At 40.7% G+C, this 25,660-nt stretch overlaps 1 protein-coding gene across 22 annotated transcripts in view; it reads left to right on the top strand.

Annotated features, from left to right (window-relative positions):
- The window catches only part of PLA2G4B (phospholipase A2 group IVB), a 52,029-nt gene extending 26,837 nt beyond the window's left edge, over window positions 1–25,192 (top strand). For 15 of the 22 annotated variants that reach the window (XM_080596201.1, XM_080596200.1, XM_080596197.1 and 12 more), the window contains 20 exons: window positions 654–726; window positions 1,560–1,736; window positions 2,394–2,530; window positions 3,254–3,385; window positions 4,558–4,616; window positions 6,340–6,382; window positions 7,589–7,652; window positions 8,062–8,189; window positions 8,308–8,418; window positions 9,480–9,517; window positions 10,441–10,576; window positions 11,578–11,714; window positions 11,969–12,191; window positions 12,803–12,920; window positions 13,941–14,078; window positions 15,286–15,390; window positions 15,937–16,122; window positions 19,066–19,232; window positions 20,126–20,312; window positions 21,880–25,192. In XM_080596201.1, coding sequence (XP_080452327.1) covers window positions 654–726; window positions 1,560–1,736; window positions 2,394–2,530; window positions 3,254–3,385; window positions 4,558–4,616; window positions 6,340–6,382; window positions 7,589–7,652; window positions 8,062–8,189; window positions 8,308–8,418; window positions 9,480–9,517; window positions 10,441–10,576; window positions 11,578–11,714; window positions 11,969–12,191; window positions 12,803–12,920; window positions 13,941–14,078; window positions 15,286–15,390; window positions 15,937–16,122; window positions 19,066–19,232; window positions 20,126–20,312; window positions 21,880–22,124 — 2,604 coding nt within the window. In that variant the 3' untranslated portion in view covers window positions 22,125–25,192. Of the gene's footprint in view, window positions 1–653; window positions 727–766; window positions 801–1,326; window positions 1,737–2,393; window positions 2,531–3,253; window positions 3,386–4,557; window positions 4,617–6,339; window positions 6,383–7,588; window positions 7,653–8,061; window positions 8,190–8,307; window positions 8,419–9,479; window positions 9,518–10,440; window positions 10,577–11,577; window positions 11,715–11,968; window positions 12,192–12,802; window positions 12,921–13,940; window positions 14,079–15,285; window positions 15,391–15,936; window positions 16,123–18,786; window positions 19,233–20,125; window positions 20,313–21,879 lie in introns of those variants that run through there. The other 7 variants (XR_013952369.1, XM_080596203.1, XM_080596204.1 and 4 more) reach the window with 7 other exon arrangements.
- The last annotated feature ends 468 nt before the right edge of the window (window positions 25,193–25,660 follow it).

Genomic DNA, 25,660 nt, shown 5'->3' with positions numbered 1-25,660 from the left:
CTAATGATGTGGGATTCTGTGGTATTATGCCTCCAAAGCAGGGCACTTTTCTTCATCTGAGTGGCCTCAGCAGGGCCAATGATCCAGTCACTTAAAGTCTGTAGTGCATTCCTCTAGATGCCTTTTGGTGAACGTGGCCTACTTAGGAGCATCATGCAAATGTACTCCTAGCTGGGATACGAAATTGAAGATTTTAAAGTACTTTGACAACTGCCATGTCCAGGCCCAGTGTCAGCGCTGTGCCAAGACCAGGAAGGCAGTTGTGAGTTTCTATTATCGCCTTCCAAAGGCCCAGTTTTGATCCAGCTGTGGCACAAGATCCTCTGCAGGTTGGCAGTACAACCATCACCACGGCCATGCATGCACCAGGTTGCTTGAAAAGAGACACCTCTAGGGTGACTACAGAAACTTTCTGTAGCATTGTCTGAGTTCCTGTCTTCTTTCTTTTTCTGTCTTCACTTACTCAAGCTACTTAGCAAATAGCCCAGTGTGTAACCATGCTTTTATCTTAGCATGGTGTACTTCTACAGGAAGGTGGTCCCCTTACTTCAAACGGGCAAACAGCAAGGACAGACAGTCCCTGTACTTCTCAAAATACATACGATTTTTATATTATGAGCCGATGAAACTAATTGCATTTGTTTTCTCTGCAGATGAAGATTTGTCCCATCTACATGCTCTCTGTAAGAATCATACAAGCCAGGAACATCAAATCAAGAGACCTGTGTGAGTTGTGGTTTGCTTGTGCTTTTAGTCACCTCTAGAGTTTACACAGTGAGCAATGTTCCTAACTTCTGAAGGTATACAAATAAAGTACATAAAGCAGAGCAATAGAAGTATTAATGCCAGGGCTATAATCAGATCAAATGCCTATGCCATCATTACTTTGAAGGTCATATCTAGTGGCATTTCAGAGAAATTGTAAAATCCAAGACTCTCAGGTGAACTTTCTGGACCAGTAAGAGAAGGAGACCATGTGAGGGCACTTCAATCTGTAAATCTGCTTGGAGTTGTTTGGTTTGGATGTTCTTAGTGGGTATACATCATATCATGGGCAGGCATTTTGCCGCACAGGACATGTATTTAGGAACCTTTTATTGAAATGTATCGATTATACACCATAGTCAAAGGTAAATTAGAGATTTTCAGGCCTTCTAAAATACAGAGTCATTTGGAGTATTTCATGTTAAATAATGTTGCTAGTTTCTGGCTAAGGAGAGCCTCTGCAAAATCAGCCCTAAGCACATGCTGAACATGCAGGCAAAACAGATTTTTCCATGTACTTTTGTATTCAACATTCTTTCACTCATTATCTCACCCTTACAGCTTCCTATGGCTCCTTCTCAAGGTGTCTGATGGATCAGCCATTCAGGCTGTCATTTTTTTGCAGTGTCCTATGTGTTCCTCAGCCAGTAGAAGGACCTTGAGCTGCCTTTTCTCACACTCTCACTCTACTTCAAATATCATGTAGCGACATCCAGAGGTGGACACTAGAAAAGCGATAGCGTGACCTGTATTTCTAAGAGCTTCAATGACCTGTTCTATCTACTCTGTTGAAGGGACAGTTCCACTTTCCTGCCAAAACCTTGCGGGGCAATGTTACTCACTGCTTGATACCAGTCTGAAGTATTTAGGCATCTCGGGCTGCAGTAGACATCTTCAGTCAAGTCCAGACTCCAGCTCTGAAAGACATCATCTCGGAGATTTCTTTTCACACCGATGTCAAGCTCCACAAAGTAAATGAACTTTCCCACCCTGGCTCTTTCCAAAGGATGGCTGCTCCAGGCACTGACCGCACTAATGATAAAGAATAGGTTTAGGGTGGAAATGAGAAGATTTCTGACTTACTCATGTCCTTGAATTCTTGGGCCCACACCACCCTTTAGCTGCAACAGGTCTTCTTCCTTAGTAGCTAACACTTCTGGACATCAGGCATGTCCCCTCCATGTGTTTGTGTTGTGAGACAGCAAGCTAGTCTCATCTCATCTTCTCTGCAATATGTGTTCTCTTTTCCTGTAATAGTCCTAATAGACCTTTCTGGAACTAGCATTGCTTTCAGCTAAACTTTTTAAACACAGTTGACTGGAATGGTAGGGAATATGCCTGATGAATGGTCAGTGGGCTCTTTTCTGCCTCTTTGTCTTCACACGGGAAACACTGCTCTTAGTGTATCTTGTGTGTGCATGTGTGCATGTGTGTATTTGCAACTTGTAGTTACCCAGGAATTAGGTAGTATACTAAGATGGTTTTCCTTGGTTGCCTCTAACCAATGATCTCTTTACTTATTTAAAAAAAAAAAAAAAAAAAGTATTTATTAATCCCCAGAATCACGGCCTTGCCCTACTTTTCATCTATAATATTGGCATTGGGATTTTAATTGTTTTCTGCTGCAGTGACTGCATCAGACTGCTATGTGCGCTTGTGGCTGCCATCTGCTTCAAATGAAAAGCTTCAGACCAAAACCATCAAGAATTCTGACAACCCTGTCTGGAATGAGACTTTCTACTTTAGGATCCAGAGAGAAGTTGAGGTAGTAAAAATACAGAGATTTTACCATTTTGAATAGCTGGGAGTCCTCACTTGACACCCTCTTGGTCAAATGTACTAAATAACTTAAAACAATGCTCAAGTAACAGAATTTGCAACTGACTCACTAGCACAAAACAGCAGACATATGGAGTAGTGTTCCCTTCAGATAGTTGTAGACATCTGTGATACATACGCCTATATTTGAGCTAGTCTAGATTCCCCTTGTTGTCGCCTGAGAGAAATAAGTACTGCTGTAGCATGCCTCATCTCTGGGCTATTTTGGATGGTTAATATAGAAAAAGCATTCCCTCCACTGGTTGTAAGGGAAGAGTAGAGGAGTTGCTGTGGTTTAGAGAGCAAAGTTGCACTGTGATGACTTCAGCTGATGAAATTAATCCTACCCTAAGCTATGCAGTTAGGAGAATTTAGGAAATGAAGAAACCGAATAGTTATGTTCTTTGGACGGGTTATCAGAGAGTGGCACAGAGCACTGAGCATCTTTTTTGCCTTGGAATAGTGGGAGCTCTCTGTTAGTAGTTGTCTTCTATTCAGTTATAAGTTTCCCGAAGTTGGATTTAGTGATTGAGTTCCACATTAGCAGACTCCTGAAAGAAAGCACAGTGATAGTAAATCAGTAGCAAAAGTCTGTAATCATATTTATTTATTTATTTATTTTTGGAAACAGCAGCTCAGTAAGTTCATATTTATTTTCTTCTACTACCAGAACGTTTTAGAATTGGCTGTGTGTGATGAAGATCCACTTACGAAAGATGACATGCAGTTCACAGTTCTTTTTAACGTTGCTAGAGTCAGACCTGGAGAGAGAGTCCGTGAGACATTTGCTTTGAAATCAGAGGTAAGGACTGAAAATACATGGACAGATCTTGCTTTCCATTTTGGCTTCTGTGTTAGGTGAGGTTTGGGTCTGCATAAACAGATATCCTGGTATATTGATATCATTATCAATATCTCATCAAATCAGTGCTGGATTTTTGTGACTTTGTTAATCTCTTTTAATAGATTCAGAAAATGAAGCTGCTTCTCTCCCATGCAGTTGTCTCTGTGCAGACAAAAAAGTGATAATAACTAGCATCTGTAAATACAGTCGTTTTCATCTTTTATAATCCCGCAGATAACTTTCTTATTTTTTAGCTTTATTCCACTTTTGCCATGCTTAGAGGACATTTCCTCTTAAATTAGAACTTATTAAAAACTTGAAAACAATCCACTAACCAGCTGAATTAAATGATTCTTTCAGGCTTCTACTGTTCAGGTTCATGCTGGGTTTCCTTCTAGTTGATTCAGATTTCCATAGCCCATAATAAAGGCATGCCTGTTCTGTTAACATCTTTGGTATTCTGTTAAGGAGCCCATGAAAGAGAGTTGTCCAGGGAACAAAACTGGGATAGCTCTGTGACATCTCCATGAGTTGTGTCTGAGGAACTGCTACATGCTCATTACAGGAAGGAGACTGTCCATACCTACAAGAACAGCTACTTCCCAAATGCTGAAAGCTGTTAACAGGGATCCTCCTAGTGACTCTGCAGGCTGGTGGCATGCATTTCTCAGCCATTTCTTGCTGAGTCACTGGGAAATAACATGATTCAATAACCTTCTCAGTCTGGAGCGCTCTTGCCCCCTTCATCTCTGCTGAATTCAACGTGAATGTGATTTAAATGATTTGTACATAGAAATGACACTGGAATTAGTGACATTTGTTGCTGGGCTTCAATACCTTTCTCCCAGGCAGACTGTCTTTGCTGAAAGATATATTTCTGTTTCAGCCGAGCTTTTCCTCTCTGATTGTATCTTTGGAAGGATGTATAGTACTACATATCCCATGATGGGAGAACATAAATCTTACTTGCCTTTTCTGAGCCTGTGGTTTCCATTGCAATCTTAGCTTTTTTGGTAATGTTAGCAGAATAGATATCAGCCATGGAAGTGAAACACTTTTCTGATGTGTCTCTACTGGTGAACACTTGCAGCCTCCAATAATCCATATGTATTTTACCCTTTTCCTTTTAGAAAGAGAGGTGCTCTAAGAAATGGGAAAGTTTGGAAGTGGAATTCTGGATGGAAAAAATGTGAGTAAAATTCCAAAGCTGAAAGGTTTAGTTCTGCCAGGCAGTATAATATCTCAGAGAAAGAGGAAATTCTTCCAGCTCTTCCTTACAGCAGTGAGCTGAGATTGCTGTTTCAATTTCTTTTTTTAGCCTTAGCTTCCTCAGCTACTTCTGTCTTTTAGTGTGTCTTATACAAGTCTTACCTTATGTTTGGCACCTAAATCCTGATCATGAAAATGTAGTAACATTGGCAGGATTCAATAACTTGCACACAAGATGCATACAAGCCCTAAGAGAGGTGCTCTCCAAGTTGTTAATACAAATGTAACAATGCTTTGAACACTTTAGTTTTTCTAAAAGACCAGAAAACATGTATAATTACCACAGAATATACATCGAATGATGTAGACAGCATTAGAAAAATCTTTAGGTGATAGCATAGTTAAACTGAAAAAACATGCAATCAACAAATAGTAAAATTAAGGCCCTCCTCCTCAAATTGGTAATCGACACTGGAGAAGAACAAATCCCATAAGATAAATTTTCTCTCTCTTTTAAATGCTATCACAAAGTTGACTGAAAAAAAAAAAACACCACAAACTAAACTGCATTATCTGTCCAGTTTTTAATGTTACAAAAAACATAGTCTGTTTAAAACTGACTAACTTCATGATTAGAAGAAGAAACTGTGAATAGGGCTTCTTAGTCTCAAATATGGAATAGCTGCAGAAAAAAATATCTGGTATTCTTGGTTAACACAACGTAGCTCAGAAAATCTATTTAATTTATCTATGGAAGACACCTTAAGTGATGGTGCAAGCATCCCCTGCAAATGTGGAAGCAATCACAGCCAGATGTACAAAAAGCACAGAGTGAGATGAAGTGCCTGGAAACTGGACTGAGCTGATTCAGACTAGAAATAAGAGGAACATTTTTCACAGTTCAAGTTACAAAGCATGTGGGGAATTCTCCACCCTTGGAAGTGAAACCTAGTTATTTATATGTAAATACATTCTACTGCTGAAATAGAAGTTATAGGGCTTGACATGCTGGTAAAATGTCCTGGACTTTGCAGAAAGTCAAAGATTACATACTACATAACTTCAATGGTCCTTTCAGATCTATGGAAGCACTTACGAATGTGTGTAACGTAGTGCCATTGGAGTATTAGCCTTAATTAGAGATTATGTTAGTAGAATCTATAGGTTACTCATGGTATTAAATAACTACTTCCATTCAGTGACAAACCTAGGATTTACAAGGTAAAATGTCTGGAACAAAGACTTTATATTACTTAGCTGTATGTTTTCCAGTCATACATATGATGTGAGCTAATTCTTATTTGCCGTTCTTTGGTGACCAGTTGTACATTATAATCTGGATCAGACAGAAGTGTCTGTCCTAATAAGTATTTGGAGAGTACATTAATAGTAGTCTTTGCTTTCCCCAAGCCATGTGGCCATTTGTTAGGGGCAGGACGTGATTCCACATGGACCAACACCTTTTTCTTCTGTAGTTTTAAGAATTGGTATTTTTATGGACTCTCCTGTCTTCTCGTTTAGCAACTGCATTTTGGTTCATGTGCTTAGCAGATGATCATGTATTATGCCTTTCAGAAAACAAATTATGACACTAATGTAACTATATTCAATTTTAAGCAGAAAAGGTCATAAAACTGCTATTAAAAAAATAAATACTAGGTACTCACACATCTTTTGTTTGTTTTTTGCTTCTGTCTTTTTAGTCCTGGCCCTCCAGAGTATGTCATTACCAATGATGTCCTAGTGGTAAGATTCACATATGAATTTAGTTTGGAGTGACTTTTCCTTCATTTGTTTTTCTACTTTTCCCCCGGCCATCTGGTATTTTACAGGGAGAGCAGAAGCTACTGTTACTGATACGAGCATGGTCGACGGTATAAAACAAAAATGTGGGACAATTCCTCTTTGTTACAGTTTAAATGTTGCCCACTGCATGCAAAAAGAGAAACTGTGTCTCTTGAAGTTCTCATGTATCAGTATTTTGCCCAGTTATGGTTTGCTAATATTTCAGCATCCTGTGTTGGTTGGCATTCAAAGTGAAATGCGTTTCATGTAATATAGCATGGCATTTGGCAGGAAGAACAAAGGTTTGAAAGGGATGAGTCTACAGAAGAAGACATCAATACGTAGTCAATGTGCTTATGACTGGAAGGTTATCTAATGTAGCAGCTTTATAGGAAATGAGTTTTCTAATGAAGAGCTATTTTAATTGTTGAAACACAGAGTCCTCTTGTGGTATTAGTCAGCATGTGGTCCATTACCTATCTCCTTGGGCTGTCCCAGCAGCAAAGGAGTACAAAGCACCTCATGCCAACCACTCCAAGCATGTGTATGATTTCCAGATGCTAGCCCTTAATACCCATGCGGCAAAGTAATACATATTCTGTTCTTTCCCCCTCATTTTCTGTGTGAGGCATAAGAGCTGTAATGATTGGCATGCGTTGTTCCTGAAATGGCTTGGAAAACTGTCCTGGCATGAGTTAATAAGGGTGAACTGTAATGACTCAGGTAGAGGGTAGGGTGGAATAAATCCATGATCAGAACCAACAAGAAGATGCCTTGTAGACGAATCATGGCCACGATACACTAAAACTCATCATCAGGTGGTTTCCTCCCACCCTTGCTAAGTAATTGTCATATATATGCATACCTGAGTTTGGGCAACAGTGTGTTGTACAGAGATTCCTGATTTGGGGATAACTGCAATGGATATAATCACCTCTGTCAGTGCACCACTGTATGGACAAGCTAGTTGTAAAGCATTATAACTGGGCTACTGTTCTGGTATAATGAGCTCTGAATTTCTTCTTGTACAGCTAGCTTGCTTCCAGCACTGAGACCAGTTTAGGTTAGCCCTATATTATAGCTACTAGCTGGCTTCCTGATGGTTCGTTATTTGCTGCAGATATGGCATTTGCTATTTTCAAACTTTTCCACTTCTGTCTTTTACAGTCACGTGAAGTTTGGTGCTTGGAAGTGCAAGTGGACAGTAATGAAAGCAGGAAATATTTGAAAGGTACACAGATTTCCCTGTGAAGTGAGGACACAACCAAACCATAGGCATTCAGATCCAGATGGAGGCACTTCAGGATACAAAGACAACTAATAACCTTCTAAAGACAATAAAATGCAATGCAGTGAAAGTCCCTGAACTGCCTCCAGTAGTAACTCCAATCTCTGTGTCTTTTCCTTGAAGCTATCAAATTTGGACACAGTAAACTTTGCTGGTAGAGGTATGAGAGTGCTGACTCTGGGAGCACTCCAAGTTTTGGGACAGATGCAAGAGTACCAGTTTCTGTGTTGTAGGAGACTTGCCAGTGTGGGAACTTATGGAGAATTTACCATAGAGAATGTCTGCAGCAAACTTTGTTAGCTCTTTTGCCTGAACAGTGGTAATATTCTCTAAACAAATCTGTTTTCACTAGAGGGTAAAAATCTCGTGCTTACGGTGCCTGCATCTCATGAAGGAACACAGAAAGCTACAGAGGACACAGATACTTTCTACTTCCACTGTGTGAAGGCTTGGGAGCCTGTTCTAAAGGCCAGGCTGCAGGTAATGCGCACTGCACCAAGCCAATTCTCATACTGCTCGCTTATTTTCAGTGTCACCAAAACAGTGGAGAACTGTTGCCCTACTGTGAGTAAAATATATTTTTTTTTGTTCTCTGCAGAAAGTTTCTGATAAAGAAGATGACAGAAACAATTTAAGTGACACCTTAACAGTACCACTGAAATTTCTCCCTGTTGGACACAAAGTGAAAGTAACCCTCCCTGTAAGACATGTAAGTACCTCACCATTTGTATGACCTTTTGGAGAGATGACTAAAGTAACCATCAGTACTTAACATAATATCATTTGAAAAATAATTCAATTGGTAAGTCTGGGTGAGAATACAAGATGCAAATACAAGATTTCTGTAGAAAACGCTTAGTTTTCTCAGAGAAATATCATTTTTCTGTCTGTAAAATCAATAACTGGGGATTCATGCTGGCCATTTCTAGATGCCTAAGTTAAATGTTTAAATGTAATAAAAGACCAACCTCTGCTGTTGTTACACAGTTAAAGGAGAATGTTCAATACCCCTAGCAAGTCTTTGGGATGTCCCACTCTGTGTCTACTGTCTGTATCAAGCTTGGGTGGCTAGCTCAGTCTATATACCTAAATTTTAGGTGGCTAAAGTTAGATGAGTTGAATCTTACTCTCAGAGAACAATTTTGTCACATTCCTGTATGTATACAGTAATGATGGTAACTGGTGGACAGGTACAACTTTAAGTTGCTTTAAAAGTAGGAATGACACTGCTGTGTGACCAGATGAATCTGTTAACAACAGCCAGACATCGTTTCTCACACCATGCAGCAAATGGGAGGCAAATACAGGAGGAAAAGAATTACTTAGTATTTCTCCTACAGAGATGGGAGAATGAACGTCTGTTTCACAGTTGATTGCCCTACCTCCAATAGCTTTTTGAAAGGATATGGTGACTTGTATTTCCTCTCCCTAACACTGTCTTTAGCTGGATACTGTTCTTAATTCTCAAGAAATAGAGGGTGGCAGTGTGATACTGCTGCTGGGTTAGGCTGGTTCATGGGGTCACAGTGAGGTAGGAGTCCCGTTTCACAGTCTGGTCAGGTAGCCACTTCAATGCCTCCTGCCTCTCTAGCATCTCTACAGAATATGTTTGGTTTTTATTTGCTTATCTTCCCTTTCCTGCTAAATTTTTTTAAAAAACTGTATGCAGGGTGGTGGTGGTGGTGCATTCCAGGAGTCACTGAAAGTCTGGATTTCTAAACTTTATTTTCACAGTCATTCACATTCCTGCTCACGTTTCTTTGTTTACAGAATGTGCCATTGCAGCTGTACCTCCAACTAAATGATTGGTAAGGGGACTGTTTTGTTTCTCTACAAGTTTCATTATTCTTTGAACAATGAATTCTAGAGCAGAGTATCCTTCATTTAGATATAAGGAATGCACAAGACTAAGGGCAAAATACCTTGGTAGTTAAGTCACTGTGAAAGAGTCACCACAACAGAGCAAAAGTAAATTGATTTGGGGCAAGAGTCATGTTAAAATGCAAAATAAATAAATAAACAAACAGATAAATAAATGAGAATTTCAAACAGCGAGGAACTTAGTCAGATGTCCTTTGCGTCAAAGAACCAAAGACTGAGATTATAGATTTCTTCAAAAGGGACAAGTAAGCAGGAAGAAGGCAGAGGGAGAAGGGGATTTGACTTGATCTAAACATCAAGATTCTATATGTTATTCAAACAACACACGTTTTCTTAAGAAAATAGATTTGTGGCCATGGTATTATCAATAGAAAGAAGCATAAGCAAGGGAAGATGAAACATTATGCTGTAAAATAATGAGACATACAAAAAATAAAAACAAAATAATTGGAATATCTTTTTCATTATACTGTTTCTGTAGAAATCAATGGTTTAAATCCCCATGAAAGACCTCGTTAGGTTCTGATGACCTTTTGCTCAGAAATTCTTTGAAGGAAACATAGAAAGTATTCAATTAACAAAGCTACTGAAGGACATAAATAATCCTTTCTCTTTCCGTATCTGCTGTCCTAAGCTGGCAGTAAGACTTACGCTGAAACATCAGAAAATAATGTGACCGTGTAGAAGTGAAACAGTTCATTTCTTTGCAACTGAGATCTGCATTTCTGCTTGTAAATCTGAACAGTGAATCATGATTCTTTATGATGTTTAATAGACTGCAGTTGCTGAAAATAGATCCATGTGCATTTTTAACACTAATCCTGTGCCTCTGGACTTATTTATGTTGCAGCACGGAAAAACTAGATGTGCGCTTAGGATATGATCTATGCCGAGAAGAGCAGGAATTCTTGCAAAAAAGGAAGAGAGTGGTTGCCAGTGCCCTGAAAAGGGTTCTTCATTTGGAAAGAGATCTACATGGACACGAGGTCTGTGAGCTGGAATCCAAGCATGGGCTGTGGGCCTATTGAATTTGGATTGGCACAACTTCCCACAAACCTTCTAGTAGTTTTTGCACATTGATGACAAACCCATTGATTTGAATGGCAGCCTAACTGAAGTTCTCGGAGTGGCATATCCCATACTCATCTAAAATTTCAGCTCAGCTATTCAGGCCTCCATTCTCTTCATTTGGCCAAATTCCTAAGGACAGAATATATCCGTCTTCAAGGTCAGAGTTTCCAACAGTGTGATGCGGCAGGTCAGCACAATATGAGGCATTGGTATATTCTGTGAGACACAACACAGACAACCAGACAATCCAAAATAAGTAGGAAAACAGGAGTGTTTGAAATTCACCTCCTGTGGAAATTTGTGAAATCACCGTAATGTCCCTTCTTCAGGGTTATATTTTTTTCATTTTCCAATCACTTTTCACAAAATGTCAAAATTATTCAGAATGGAGAAAGAACATTTTCTAACAAGCTCCAGCTGAAGCATGGTTTGTTGCCAAGATCCAGGGTGAATTTTAAAGTGAACATTTATTTTCTTGATGGAATTTTATTTGTTGAATGGACACTGTCCAGAGAATCATTTTGTTCGCTTAATATCTTTTTCCTGAACTCTGTTCAGGACTTCCTTGAATCCATTCTTAATTATGTTTACTGAACTCTTATTATTTATAGTTAAATCATATCATTATCTGTTATAAATCATAGCAATTCCAATTATAAAGAAAAAAGAGAGGAAGAAGGGTTAAAATCAGTGAATTTTAACAGCTTCCAAACTCATCCAAGCTTTGAGATTATGAAAGCCCTCTGAGTATCTGGAGGTTAATTTAAATAAAGTACTGGTAGAGACTGGCTGAACATTGATTTCATTTCATTGTCCTCCAATAAAGTCTGCTGAAGAAGTTCTAGGAGCTGCAATTAGGCTTTTCCAAGTAGGCAAGTGAGTAACTTTCTGAAGATAATATTTATGTTTTGAACAGGTCCCAGTAATAGCTGTTATGGCAACAGGCGGAGGCCTCAGAGCAATGTCAGCTATGTTTGGCCACCTCTTGGCTCTTCAGAAGCTCAATCTGTTGGACTGTGTTACCTATCTCACTGGGGCTTCTGGCTCAACATGGTGAGTACAGAAAATGCGATTTGTATTTGGAATGACTATGACACCACATTTCCACATAGTGAGAGAGATGCATTTATTTCAAAGTCTTACATTATTCATAAGTGAACATAATTCCCTGGTAAAGCTATTACAGTTGGCTCTCTATCATAACTTCAGTTTAAGCTAGCTAGTTCTCTGCTTTGATGAAAGTGTCTGGGTAAATACAGTATTTTTCATTATTAAATGGATGATTCTGCCACATTTTTGTTCTTTAGGACCCTAGCAGACCTGTATGAGCATGCAGATTGGTCACAGAAGACTCTGGAGGGGCCGCTCAGAGCAGTAAAAGAACAAGTGACAAAATGCAAACTCAACCTTATGTCTATGGAACATCTGAAATATTATCACAAGGAACTTGCTGAAAGGGCAAAAGCTGGACACGTCTCATCTTTTACAACGTTGTGGTCACTTGTTCAGGAAATGTTCTTACATGAACGGGTATGTACCACACTGCCACATACCTTGTCCTGCCACAAATTTGAGAAATGTCCACTTGTTTTCTCTGGCACTTCCCTCTTTGTTTGCATAACATAATGTGTGGAACAAATCCAAAGCAACTGAGGCATGCCAGTATGATTCGTAAATAATGACAAAAATCCTATAGCCAGGATTTTCCAGAGTAGCTGGTGGTTTGTCAGTGCCTCTGAAGGGGGGTGCCCAACGGATAGCAATTTCAGTTGGCAATTTTCAGAAAGAATTGAGCAACCCGCCCCCCCCAAAACAGTCAGGTGTTTTAATGTTTCTAGTTGGACACTTAAGAACTAGAATAACCTGCCCTCTTGTGAACGTTAGTCCAAGCCTTAGTAAAGATCTGTTGGACATAGACAGTCAAGGCACTTAGATATTAATGTACAGGTCAGTAGATATCAAAAGGGCAACCAGGAAGGAAAATACAGGAACATGAAAGAAAAGGTCTTTCAAGAAAATGTGATCCACAGATTCCTCTGGGTAATAAAACACCTGTTGTCTATCAGTACTCATGTAGATTGTCAGTGGTTTTGCCTTATGCTTTTCCAGAGGTTTACTGTGATTTTTATCTGTTTGATTAGCCAAGAAAGTACAAACTCACAGACCAGCGCAAGGCACTGGAGCATGGACAAAACCCACTGCCTTTCTATGCAGTCCTCAATGTCAAAGAGGAAAAGTTCAGTACTTTCAAATTTAGAGGTAAGTATTCTTAGAGTTTCTTCTGACTCTGAGTAGGGACTAAAGAGAATTTGTAGGGAGGGAGTGTATGTGTTTAGAGGGGGAATGCAGGAGGAATGCCTCTGTTGGTTTCCCTGACTCAGGATTCATCTTTTAATAAAATGTTTGTCTTGTGAATTGCTGGGTGTTGATTAGAAAAAGCAGATCTGCTGGATAACACCCTCAGGCACAAACAAGGCATTTCTGAAGATCTGGAATGAAGTTCTATTTTTGCCAAATACATTGTGAGTGAGTGGAGGCAAATCGTATAAATCTTATTGTGCCTTAGTTTCACACCTATAAAATGGCTATCATGGTTCCTTAGTTTGAAGAGGTGCTGTGAAATGTAATTGGCACTTACCTAAATCTCTAGAGTGGAGTATGATTGCAGTGATGGGTGTGTTGTGACACCCTTTAGATACAGACTGTATTCAGCAAGAGGTAATGAAGCCAGCAGATACTGGAAAGAAAAAGCATTTAGTACTTACATGAGGTTAGGTTCATGGTTGCTGTTCTACAGGAATACCTGTACAGGACAGCTTGAGTCACGAAACTGTGTGGCCACGTCCACACTGTGTTACTTTCTAATTCTGAGTTGATGTGTCTTCAGGCTGCTTTCATGTAGTCTGACAGGTTTGGTTTAGTAGAGATTTCATGCCGGTCATTCCTTGAAGGTTGGATCACACTTATATGGTGTACATTTGATGATCTTGAGTTAGAGAGACAAGTGGGATCCCAGAATCTTTATAAATATAAATCTAAGTTTTTAAAGCTATCATTAGACTCTTTCTGAGGTGAAAAAGCTAGTTCCTTTTGTATGTGAATCACATCTCAGTTTTTAGGGAACTAGACAGTGTAGTTTGCAGTACAAGCTACTGATAGTACAGAGCTTCTGAGACCAGCAAAGTTCATGTAACTTGCAGGTAGCTTTATCCACAGGTGTAGGTTTTGTTTTCTTATTCTGTATGACAGTAAACATGGCATATGTCAATTCTTTTGTAGAGTGGACAGAGTTCTCTCCTTATGAGGTGGCCATACCAAAATATGGAGCCTCCATTCGTTCAGAATTTTTTGACAGCGAGTTCTTCATGGGAAGGCGAGTGAAGAAGCTGCCAGAATCTCGGATCTGCTATCTGGAAGGTGACCTAGCAATGCAGTATAGTTAATCACAATATGGTAGAAACCATGGTACTAGCTAGCCACTGGTCTGTACAACAGTCCTTGCCAGCAGGTATCTGCTCTAGGTCTTGACTCAACAGGCTTTTTACCCCTTCTGAACACTTCCTGCTCCTTGTACAGTTTATTTTCTCCTGTCTTCTCTTTTTCCCTGGGCAAGTCTGGGACATTTGTGGCAGGGTTCCCATTCCCATATTCTGAGTGAAACAAGAAGGTGGAGAAGGCAAGTTGAGGAAATAGTAAGCCTTCCTTCTCTGCCCAGTCATCATCTCTTCAGCCTCTTTCTAGGAGGGCATTGTGGAATTGGAAGGAGCTGAAAATAAAATATAATTCATCCAGCCACAAAGGCAAGAACCATCTGAGCTTTGTGGGTTGAAAATTGTCATCTATCTCCAGTAATATTCCCTGCCCACAAGGATGAAGGAAGCCCTATTAGCCTTCACCAATTTCTTTGACTGTGCCTCTAAAGACAAAGAAAAGGGGAAAAGCAGCTAGTCAGAGGAATCCATCTCCCCCAGGCATATTTAAAAGCCTTGTCAGAATTGCACCTTTTGATAAAAGCAAGAGTCCACTGGAGACAAAAATCATATTTCTCTCACTGTGAAGTCTGCTAGAGATTGAATTTGTTCTTCACGTGAATACCTGGCATGGGGCTTATAACAGAGGGTAGGTCTTTCTTTTCCAAAAGCACGCTCACACATAGAGCTAATTTTATTTTGATCCTGTACCAGTTGAACTCCACAGGAAAAAAAAAAAAAAAAATGCCTGAAAGGAAAAGAATAGGCCTTAGATCAACTTAAAGAATAATTTATTTTAAAGAAAGACCTTATGGTTATACGGCTGTACTGTGATTCCCTAGTCTGCTTATAACTTCTTTCTTTCACAAGTACACAGTAAGCACTCTAAAACATAGTTTGGGTGACTGATACCTCTTATTTTGTTACTCTGCACTATACAGCAAATGATTGGGAGTAGTACTCTCTTGAGGAAGAACACTGATTTGTTGTCATCATTAAGCTTGAGCTCTCTGAGACCTACTACGTCAGCTGCGCCATAATGGGGTGAATTTATATAGGGCAACAATATGTAGCATTGATACTTGTAATAAAAAAAGATGAAATAGTGGTTAACATGTTAGTGAAGTACTTTTCCCAATTGTTTTGATTTGCAGGTCTTTGGACAAACATTTTTACTAGGAATTTGCTGGATGGCTTATACTGGTCCTCAAATTCAAATGAATTCTGGGAACGATGGGCCAAAGATATGGTAGATATAGGTAAGGGTTTCCAAATCAATACTCGTTTTTCATCAGACCATGCTTACTATTGAGGAGAGGATTGAGGAAGTTATACTATTGCAACTGTTTGTGAATAATCTCTCACATTCTCCCTAAACCGATGCATCTTGTGTTGCATAGCTGTAGATCTTGCAGTATGATTTTCAGCTGTATCAGAATGATTTGTTTCTATTTATTTTTCTATTTCGTTAACCCAGGGGCATACTTCGTGTTCGTTGCAAATGTTTTTCATTTAGGATTTGCTCATTGTCTGTTAAATGACTCCTGTGACTGTAAATGAGGAGGGTGCCTTTTGCTTTTAGGCAAAAGTACAAAGAAAGTGTGTAAAAGAAAAGAATGCGTGCTTGCTTTAAACAAAACCAACTATCTCTGTTTAAATGGGCATGCACATATATTTTTCAGCAGACTGCAAGAAACAGGAAGGGAAGAGACACACAGAAATACAGCAAGGACAGCTAGCCAGCAAACGTGTCTAGCAAAACAGATTGCTTATGTTTTTTTCTCACAGTTCCTTCTCTATTTCAGAAAAACATTCCCCTGAGGAGGATACCACTATCATCGAGCCTCCATCTTGTTTGTCAGGGAAGTTGTATGAAATGTTTCAGGACATTATGACCAAGCGTCCGCTACTGGGAAAGTCTCATAACTTCCTGAGAGGCTTAGAATTTCATAAGGATTATATCCATCAGAAAAAATTTATTGAATGGAAAGGTAACTGCAACAAAGAGTTAGCTGCAGTGTGCAGGTAACATCTCAGATTTTTTTTTTAGACTTTGGAAATCTCACATTTAGAGATACTTTCTCAGGGTTTGGAAATCTGCTGAGATGGAATTTGGTTTTATTTGTTTCTTCAGGGTTAACAGGTTAAGATGAACTAGTCCATGGGCCACTCTTTCACCTTCTGAAGAGATCTGTAATTTGAGTCACAGCATGCTCTTCTATAGGAAATTTCTCATTCTACATAGGTTTAATAGTCAAAAGATTCAAAAAAGAATAGACTCTTTCAGGGTCAAGAAACAGACGTAACATTAGAGGCATAAACCAGCAGGTTATTGTGTGGATCAAATTAAGGAAAAGGTTGGCTGCAAAAATGTGTTTGCCCATACGTGTGGTATTTCTGCCTGATGATTTATTCATCCAGGGACCTTTCCTTAACCCTTCAGAAAGAGAAATGGCAAGATCCAACAAGAGAAAGTTAAAGCCACATAGGTTTTGACTGAATATATTAAACAAACATAATACCTAGACGTGATGTATAAATTGAACAGTAATTTCCTATGGCCTGTGCTCTGCAGAAGGGCGAAGTAAGCAGTCATAATACTTTTACCTCAAAAACTATAAAATGTTGTGTGAAAGGTAATGGAGCTGAGCTTTTGTGTACCACAAATCTTCCTGTAATCCCAGCGTCCTCATTTATTCCATGAGCAGATATCAGCGTGGGAGGACCCCACACGAGTCAGGCTAATCTGACTTCAGCAAGGAAACACGTGGGCTCTGCCTCCTCTGAGTCCTTCTCTTTGGCAATTTGTGTTTTGTCTCCTCTGTTTCATGCAAGTTACAACACTGTTTATGTCTGGCTGCCATTGCTACCTGAAGCTTGCTGACAATAGCAAGAGGTGTGGAGTTTTTTTGTGGATTAAGGCAGAGCCCACAGAGTGCCAAGTGCTTTCAGCATGTTCAGCAAGCAAAAAGTCCTTGTCCTAGAGTCTACTCTAAGAAAACAAGTAGCATAAGAAGGGTGGGTGAGAGAAGGAAGCAAGCAAGTAGCTTAAGAAGGCGGATTAAGGATAAAATTGTCAGTCAGTAAACATTAAGAGAAAGGTCCTTACATTTACTGACTAGCAGTTTTGTAAAGGCAAATGGGTAGAAGCAGATTTCAAGGAGGATTTGAAGGAAGAGGAAAACTAAAGATGACCTCAGGGCAGATATTCTCCGAATAAAGTAAAATAAGTGGAAGGCCCGAAGTCTGGAGTGGGAAAAGGGAAAATAAAAATCTGGAGTGGGAAACAACAGTAGATGATGTATTGTTTTTTGTCTACCTGCATGAGACCAAGCTAAAACCAGAACTGGATCCATCTCTAGAACAGAGACAGGAGTAGATGCTAGCTCTGTGGGCAGAAATGGTAGCCTCATGATAGGAGAGGTCTCCAGAATATAGTTCTGGTTTAAATACTTCCCTGCAGCTCGGATTAACTGACATATTAAAACAACACTTTAAATGGCTTGTGAAAAGCCTTATGGTTGTGGTGATAAATTTGAGAACTCATAGTACGGAATCATTTTAATACATTTACGGTAGGGTTTGTGCTTTTGAGGGAATTCCTGAAGAAGAGCTTCTTCAAAGCGTCTTTTTGAGTGTGAAATGGAAGTAGAGACTCTCCCAAGGAAAAGTCCACCTCTAATTCACTTATCCAGCCATGAATAAATACTGTGCAGTTCCATCTCCATGATAAGAAAATGGGGGTACTGTAATTTCAACTAAAAATAATCACCAGGCCAATATGAACTAAAAAATACACTCTGCTTTTAATGTGAGGGACTGCGTGCAAATGTCTCTCTTTACAGCAGAATCTGTGAATTCCTATCAGCCATGAATGCTAAAATAAGCAAATCATTTTGTAAAGATCTGACACCAAGGGAATGGAAAAACTATGAGTTATTACTTCAAGATGCTGTCAAACATTCCAGGCTATGGAACAAGCTGGATTTATTCTACTCGGTTTAAATCAACACTACAGAATGAGGCCAGGGCAGCAGAGCGGCTGAAAGAAGTGAGATGCTGGAACTTACCTGCAGTATTTCTGAAATCAACATTTTTTGAACATACCTAAGCACAGATGTTTCAAGTATTGAGGGGTCTGCTCAGGGCTTTGCCGCCTCATTTTGTGAACTGGAAGAAATCTCTTAAAACACTATTTTGATATTTAAAACCATGGCAAAATGTTTCTTATTCTATGGGACTAGAAATGATACCAGGATAACGATAGGGGACTTGCTGTCTGCAGGGTGGCTGGTGGGGTTCCTGGCAGAGAAATGAGAGTCTAGCTGTTAGGAACTGGCTTTAGATCTCAACATGCCAACTAGGATAATCCACTTTTTGCTGTGTTTTGAGTTAATGTGAGGTTTAATTAATTCAAGCAGTATTTTAAGCTGATGGTAGGAGATGGTGCATGCATGATCTGGTATTTTTTCAGCTAAGATAATATGAGAGGTCACTGAACGCAAGCTGAAGTCAGAGTTTTCACCCAGGGATAGGAGTCTACACCAGAGAATGCAAAAGCAATAAAGAGCAATGCATAAGAGCAGTGATGTACTGCATTTGTTAGATTTGTTGGTACACTGTGAAATTATTTTTGTTGTTTGCATTTTTCCCAGTTCTTAGCAGGGGAAAAAATCGGCAAAAGTCTGTATTCTGTGAAAAGTCAATCCCCAGAGCAGCTGTGAGGCCAGCGGAGTCTGTGTCTCACCTGTCCTCTGCCTGGCTGCCTCACAGCCTGCCTTTGCGAGGCCATGATTGTGGGGTCGCATTATGGAGGGAGGTGAGCCTGGTCTTGAGGGCAACCAAGGGGCTGCCCTTACTGTGTAGCAAGCCAGAATTACTGACTCCTTCTTTCCTACCAATGCACTGCTAACTATATTCAAAATGTTTTTCAGACACTGTGCTGGACTCTTTCCCTAACAATCTGACACCGCTGCAGAAATATCTTTGCCTGATAGATGTCGGCTATTTCATTAACACCAGTGGTGCAGCACTTTTCAGGCCAGAAAGGAATGTAGATGTCATTATCTCACTTGATTATGGTTTGGGGAATGTGTTCAAGGTGAGAAGATTAATGTGCTCTGTTCCTTCCAGCCCTGGTTAAACTCTTCTTGTAAAGCTGTGAGGTTTAATAGCCAAATTAATATATAATGCTCAAATTACACAGTGACCATCTACTTCAAAAATGACTAAATGATAAAGGCATAGAAGTGATCCTCACACTAGAAGGTTTAGATTCTGAGGTGAGTAATAGAGTTTGTTGGTGTTCTGAGGGAGAGGACTGTATGAGGTTGGTTGCTGTAGATTGTAGTGTACGTACCGTGTTTATATAGTTTTAATCACATATTTCAGGGCTTCTGCAGGTCCACCTGGGTAGTCAGGAAAATTATTCCCCTTTGTATGTTTTTTTGTGTGGTGGGGGGCATGGGAATTGATCAACAGGACAGAATATGCAGATCCTTGATTTATTAAAACTTTGAAGTAAGCTGCTTTTTAAGTCTTGATCATATACTCAAGAGCAAACCAGTCACCATGTCTTGGAGGAAGAAGGAAACCTCCTTGAAGACCAGAACTATAGGCTTATAGGTCTGTAGTTCTTAGGTTCCTTTCTCTGTAGTGGATTGTGGCATACACTTTCTGGGATACCCTGGGAATGGAGGTGACAATTGATTGCTGAAGACAAGACCTTGATCCCCCTGCACTGTCCTCATGACAAATTCTAAGTGTGGTCATTTCCTCTAACTATAAAAAACTTTATAGGGTGAGAAGTGTCTTCTGACTTGTGGTGTGTGGTGGCAAAAAGTAGGGTTATTCTGTGGCTATTTTGGTCTATGCATTCATTGCAGCATAATTCTAGGGACTAAATTAAGTTGCCACGGTATTTCTATGATGCATCAGTAAACCTGATTCTTGTCTTAGAGTTGGCTTTAAGGCAACGACATTCTGTATCCACAGCAATTGGAGATGACATACAAATACTGCAAGATACAAAAAATCCCTTTCCCCAAAGTGGAGCTAAGTGAAGAAGAGGAGAAGAACCCAAAGGAATGTTACGTGTTTTCGGATCCAGAGGACCCCAGAGCACCCATAGTAATTCATTTTCCCCTGGTGAATGACACCTTTAAGGAATTCAAGGAGCCTGGTAAGCTCAGTCATTTTAGTTGAATTTGGGTCATTTGTCTTTCCACAGTATTGATCTTATTTGTTTTCTCTCGCAATAATTTTATGAGAGGGCATGGCCTTCGCATGAGTGAGACTACCTGGTCTCCTACCCCTCTCCTTACAGCTTTACCCAAAACTATATTGTGGTTCTGGGACCACAGCAAAATGTCTGTCTCTGAGGGACCATTTGGGGAAAGATATGAATAGCAGCAAAACAGGTTAAATAAAGCTCCTTTGCTGCTATGACATTCACCACTGAATGCTCAGAGAGCATGTATGTTAACAAATACTCCAACAAAATCACATTCAGAAACTTGGCAGCCAAACAGAGGAGGTGCCCAGCAGAGGGAACTGGGCTTGTTAGGTGGAGCTGGAGATGGTCCAAATGGCAATGTGCCATCAGGTAAGGCTATTGAACAGTGTCTAGCAGGTAAAACAGGTGAGTGTTTTAGAGGCACTCTGAATGAAAGATAGATGAGAGAGTATGCAGAGCAAAGCAGCTGCTGCAGCTTCTCAGTGCTCCAGGCCCAAATCTGTGAGCTGTGTCGCTCACCTGCATGTCTCCCAGCAGCCAGTGATTCATCGATCAAGCTGACAGCCAGCAGCTGATGTGGGTGGTTGGGGGAGGAGGGTCCTTGGCAACTTGTTTGCATAGATTTCAAGTTTAACAGGGGAGCTTTTCATTTCCAGATGGCTGAGAGACACCTTGTGGAATGAGAATATTTATTTTTCCTGCTTTTAACTATTTACATTCTAGAAAAGAGAAAGAATTGGCTTGTGAAGTGCCCATTTACAATGACACTATAGACTGTGCTTTTCTGTGCTTGAGGCAGATGCAGCTGTACGTGGATGTGGACAGCACAGATAATATGGCTCTCTGAATATCAGGAGGTTCCCTGAAGTAAAGCTTGGACATTTTTAGCACAACCACTTCTACTGACAGCCTGGGCCCAGCACCCTGACATCCCGCTGCCAAGAAACCACTGGGTTAGACTAAAGCCTGCTGTGTGTCAAGGAAAGGTCACGTGCCACTTTCATGTGGTTCTAGTAGACATTGTAGGGGATGCCTCGGTAGTCCCTTTGTAGCCCCACTGACTGTCATCTCACAGCACATTTGTGGTTGGGGCATATTTGATTCAGACTTCAAGGAGTTAGGTAAAAAAGAAAGAAAGTATAATGGTAAACATTTGTAAAAGCATAAATATGAGGCTGCTGAGTTGTTGGTGGAGGCAATTCGGGTGTCTTGCTTTTAAGCAAAAAGATTGCCACAACCGGGATGATGAATGTTGGCAGCAGCAAGGGATTTGGCTGTGCTGAGGCTGAGAAGAGGTGCTGAAAGATGAGAGGCTGACGTGGGGAGCTCGGATCCCTCTGCACCTCCACACTGACAGCTGACCAGGAATGGCTCTTGCAAGGCGTGGTGGGGTGTAGTCTCCTGGAGGCTGTTTTTAACAGCTGGTTCTGCTAACTACATCAGTCCCCTCCAACACCAGGCGCGTTCTGTTCCAGATTCAGCTCACGGTGGTGGCTTTTCTCTTCCTCTGCAGGGGTAAAGCGCAGTCTCTCAGAGATGGACGAAGGCAAAGTAAATCTGGAGAACAACTGCTCACCCTATTACCTCATTAGGCTAATCTACTCCCCTGAAAATTTTGACAAACTCGTGAACCTAAGTAAATACAACATCCTCAACAACAGAGACCTGCTCCTCCAGGCAATCCAGAGCGCCGTGGAACGGAAAAGAAGTGGCAGGACTGGGAATCTCCCCAGCCACTCTGGAGCTGAATATGCATAGGCTGAGTTTTTGTACTTTTCCCCACTGAAGGCTACGATGGTCAGATTACAACACACAACAATCACATTATAATATGTCACAGTCACATTACAGCACATCACAGTGTTCATTATTTGCAGGAAATTGAGGAAACCTGTACATTTCTCATCTTGCCTTGTTCAAGTTCCAAGCTTTCAAAAGGGTTTTTTAACCTTCCTTCACCAAGTTTTCAGACCATAAGAGCCTCCCACTCCAGTTTTACTTGATAAGATAGGAGGGTCCTGGTTAGCAGAGACCTTCCAGGAACTTCCCAATGTTATATAAAATGGTGGTGGTGATAGTGATAGTTCTTTATATGTGCCTGTTCCCTCAATCCTGAGCCCATTATCAGTGTCTTTTGAATGGTTCACTACAAACTAAGTCCTGGCCATTTGCATTCAGTAATGTCCAGATTTTCAGATAGGCTGAGTACTAGAATTTGCACTGAATTGGTGGGTTCAGCTCTGAAGTCAGGCCAAAGAGTCATATATACCTGTGAATAATAGCCAAACTGCAACGTGGACCATTACATTCTGTCTGGCTGATTCCCCTTGCTGATCTAGAAGTTATTCCTTTATTCCATTCCCCTGCAAGAGTCTGGCACAGAAATGCTGCTCCAGACTGTCCCAAGGGGGGCAGTTACATTTCAAGGAGAGAGGACATGAGCTGCAGAGGGCGAGTCATTCTTAGAGTTTTGGCTGGAGGAAAAATTCTGCATAAGGCATGAGTGATTATATTAATTTATACGGGTAGAGCCTTTATGAATAAAAATGTCAAGAGCTTTTGATACCTGAAATTCAGGGAGGGTAGTTACCATAGACACAAGTACACTTAATTTAATAATTAATGACTAAGACATAAGCTAGTGTTCCTTATGTGTGTGAACTGAGTGTAGGATGTAAAAGAGTGTATAGTCATTGTGTTTCACACCCAGAAGATTTTTTTTTTCCCTTTACAGTTTTCAATCCCTAACATCATAGGCAAGGTATTTTTAATAGGTGCTACAGTAAAACAGAGCACAAAAAAAAAAAAAAAAAGAAATTATTTTTCACACGTCTTTGCTGGAAGAAAATATTTGGAAAAATGATGCCTGGTTTTTATTTGCTTTGGAGTATGGTGAGAGACATTGCCTTGAATTAGGAGCTTGGAATAACTTTTATAGCCCTCCACTATATTAAAAAGATGGTAGGGAAGGATGCTGAGCAATACAAAACAGAGCTCCACAGAAGTCGGAGAAGTTACCATATTTCATAGCACCGGAGGATTTGGACCTGCTTCTGGCATGTTTAATCCAAGCACAGCATATTCACGGAGATGGAGTCCTCCTAGGAAAATCGTGCACATTTCTTCTGTATTGGAAATGTACTTGATATCTAGAATAAGTTGTACTTGAAATGAAAAATTAAACAAAGAGAAGCAGGGGTCTGCCTTTTTAGCATACGCAGACAGTATCCAAGCTCAGAGGGAGAGCATTTACAAAAGTCGTTCGTTGCCTGAACCCAGTACCTACTAAATGCTGTCTTCTGTGCATAAAGGCAGTGAATAAGCTTCAGCGCTATTCCTTGTACAACGCTTATTTGTTGAGTTGAGTACCATGCAAAACCTGAGGAGTCGTAACAGCTGTGAGTGCAACTGTACAACTGAATTCAGACCATGAGAAGAAAAGAACTAATCAGATACTGGCTGCAGGAAAGAAATAAAGAGCTCTTTTGAGCTGAAAAATAAGATGGCAGCAGGGTTGTAGCTACAAGGAGGATCTGTGACCTTTGCAAAGGAGCACGTTGTGGCTCAGTATGCCAGGTATACAAAGCCCCTGCTCGCCTCGGCCAGGCAGTGGGAGCGGGATGGTTGGACAAGGAGCGGGTGACACCAATGACAGCGCTGCCCAACTCCTTGCCCTCTCTGCGCTGGGGCACCTGGGGCAGGGAGCGATCGCTCACACTCAGGAACCTTGACAGCATGTACACAGCAGCAACACATCTCGGATGCGCAGACACAACTGGGTTTCTTTAAATGCTCCATAAGCCGATAACTGGGGCACGATTGGTGCATGCGTAGTGCTGCTAACACAAACAGAAATGTACACTAAAATGTGAAAGAGACCTAAAAAATCCTCCACACAGACTGTTCAGGTAACCCAGAAGGTTACCTGAACAAGCTCTTTTTTTTTTTTTTAATGCTGTTTTGCATTTCAGAGCCTGAAATTATGTGAGGGCTGTATCATTGCCCATGAGAGGAGTGGTGGCATTTTTTTTTTTTTGTAGCACAAAGCTGAAGGATTACATTGCTGGCCTGAGTGTGTGTGGCAGGAGGCCCTGGAGGGTGTCTGTGAGGGCAAAGACTGAGGACTCTGCAGTGTGGTGGGACGTGGACCTGGCATGCTCGCCCACACAGCCAGCCAGGATGTGGTAGCTGGCACATGCTGTCCCCCTAACCACAGCTGGGCTGTGTTTCAGAGCACGCTACTTTAGACAGCCTGAAAACCACAAAACTACAGAACATCCTTACAACAACATGCAGCTGGTCAGTGACCTGTGCTCGGGTCTGCTCCTTTGTCCTGTTCTTTCCAGTGCACATGGAGTCTAACGGAACGGACCACTGAGATGCTGTGTGTTTGTTCCTCAAATGCTGTGTGTTTGTTCCCCATCCCCAGTCTTGCCTGGCCTTGTGCCACATGCTGTCAAATGTCTGATTGACCAGAGCGCATGAAAACCAGAGCAGGCACAACGAGGAGAATGCCTGTCTGCGTCTCGCCATGAAAAGGCATGTGGCTTGCTTATAAACAGGTCCGTGCTGTTCTGGAGTTTTGTTTGTTTAAACGCTCAAGATGAGTTCATGCGTGCAACATGCTCATCCAAAAATGCACCCCAGCTCACTGCTCTCAGATGAACATTCAGCTGGTAAACCCCCAGAAATACAGAGCTTGCTCTCAGCTGCCAAACACAAAGGAAACAAAAGTTTATTCTTATAACTGTTAGCTACTCTTTATAGAAATTATGTCTTTTAACTGTTTAATAATATATTCATTAAAAATACAATATTGCAAAAGAGCACCAGACCCACAGAAGTCTTTATGCACTTAAAGACACGACTGGATTCTTCTCAGTTGCTTTAGCGCCACTTATGCTAGGCGCCTCTGCTGAGCGTTTTGTAGGGCATTTAATGGCTTCAAGATTGGTTAGAAAAATCAGAGAGAAGATGTTCTGGCTTACAAAGGCATTGAGAGGCTGGAAAAATGTGGAAATCTCTACCTCCTGTGGCAAATAAACCCTCAAGCGGAATGGCACAGGCCAGGGTAGGAACACAGCTGCACTGAGCCGCAGCCAAGACACAGCACTATTTTGCTCTTGGTGTTTTGATTTAAATGGGGACAGAAGTCTGCCTTTCATTGAACTTTACTGTTATCAGTTAAATGTTGAGCTTCAATAGCCTAAGTCAGTTAAAGAAAAGTTTTGTTTTGGTAAAAACACCTAAAAGTTATCAACTCTAAATGAAAACGCATCGCTTTTCCATTACTT

This window comes from Anser brachyrhynchus (genome assembly GCF_964034855.1).
Source record: "Anser brachyrhynchus genome assembly, chromosome: 5".
Lineage (NCBI taxonomy): Eukaryota > Metazoa > Chordata > Aves > Anseriformes > Anatidae > Anser > Anser brachyrhynchus.
This window is presented reverse-complemented; position numbering and strand designations above follow the sequence as displayed.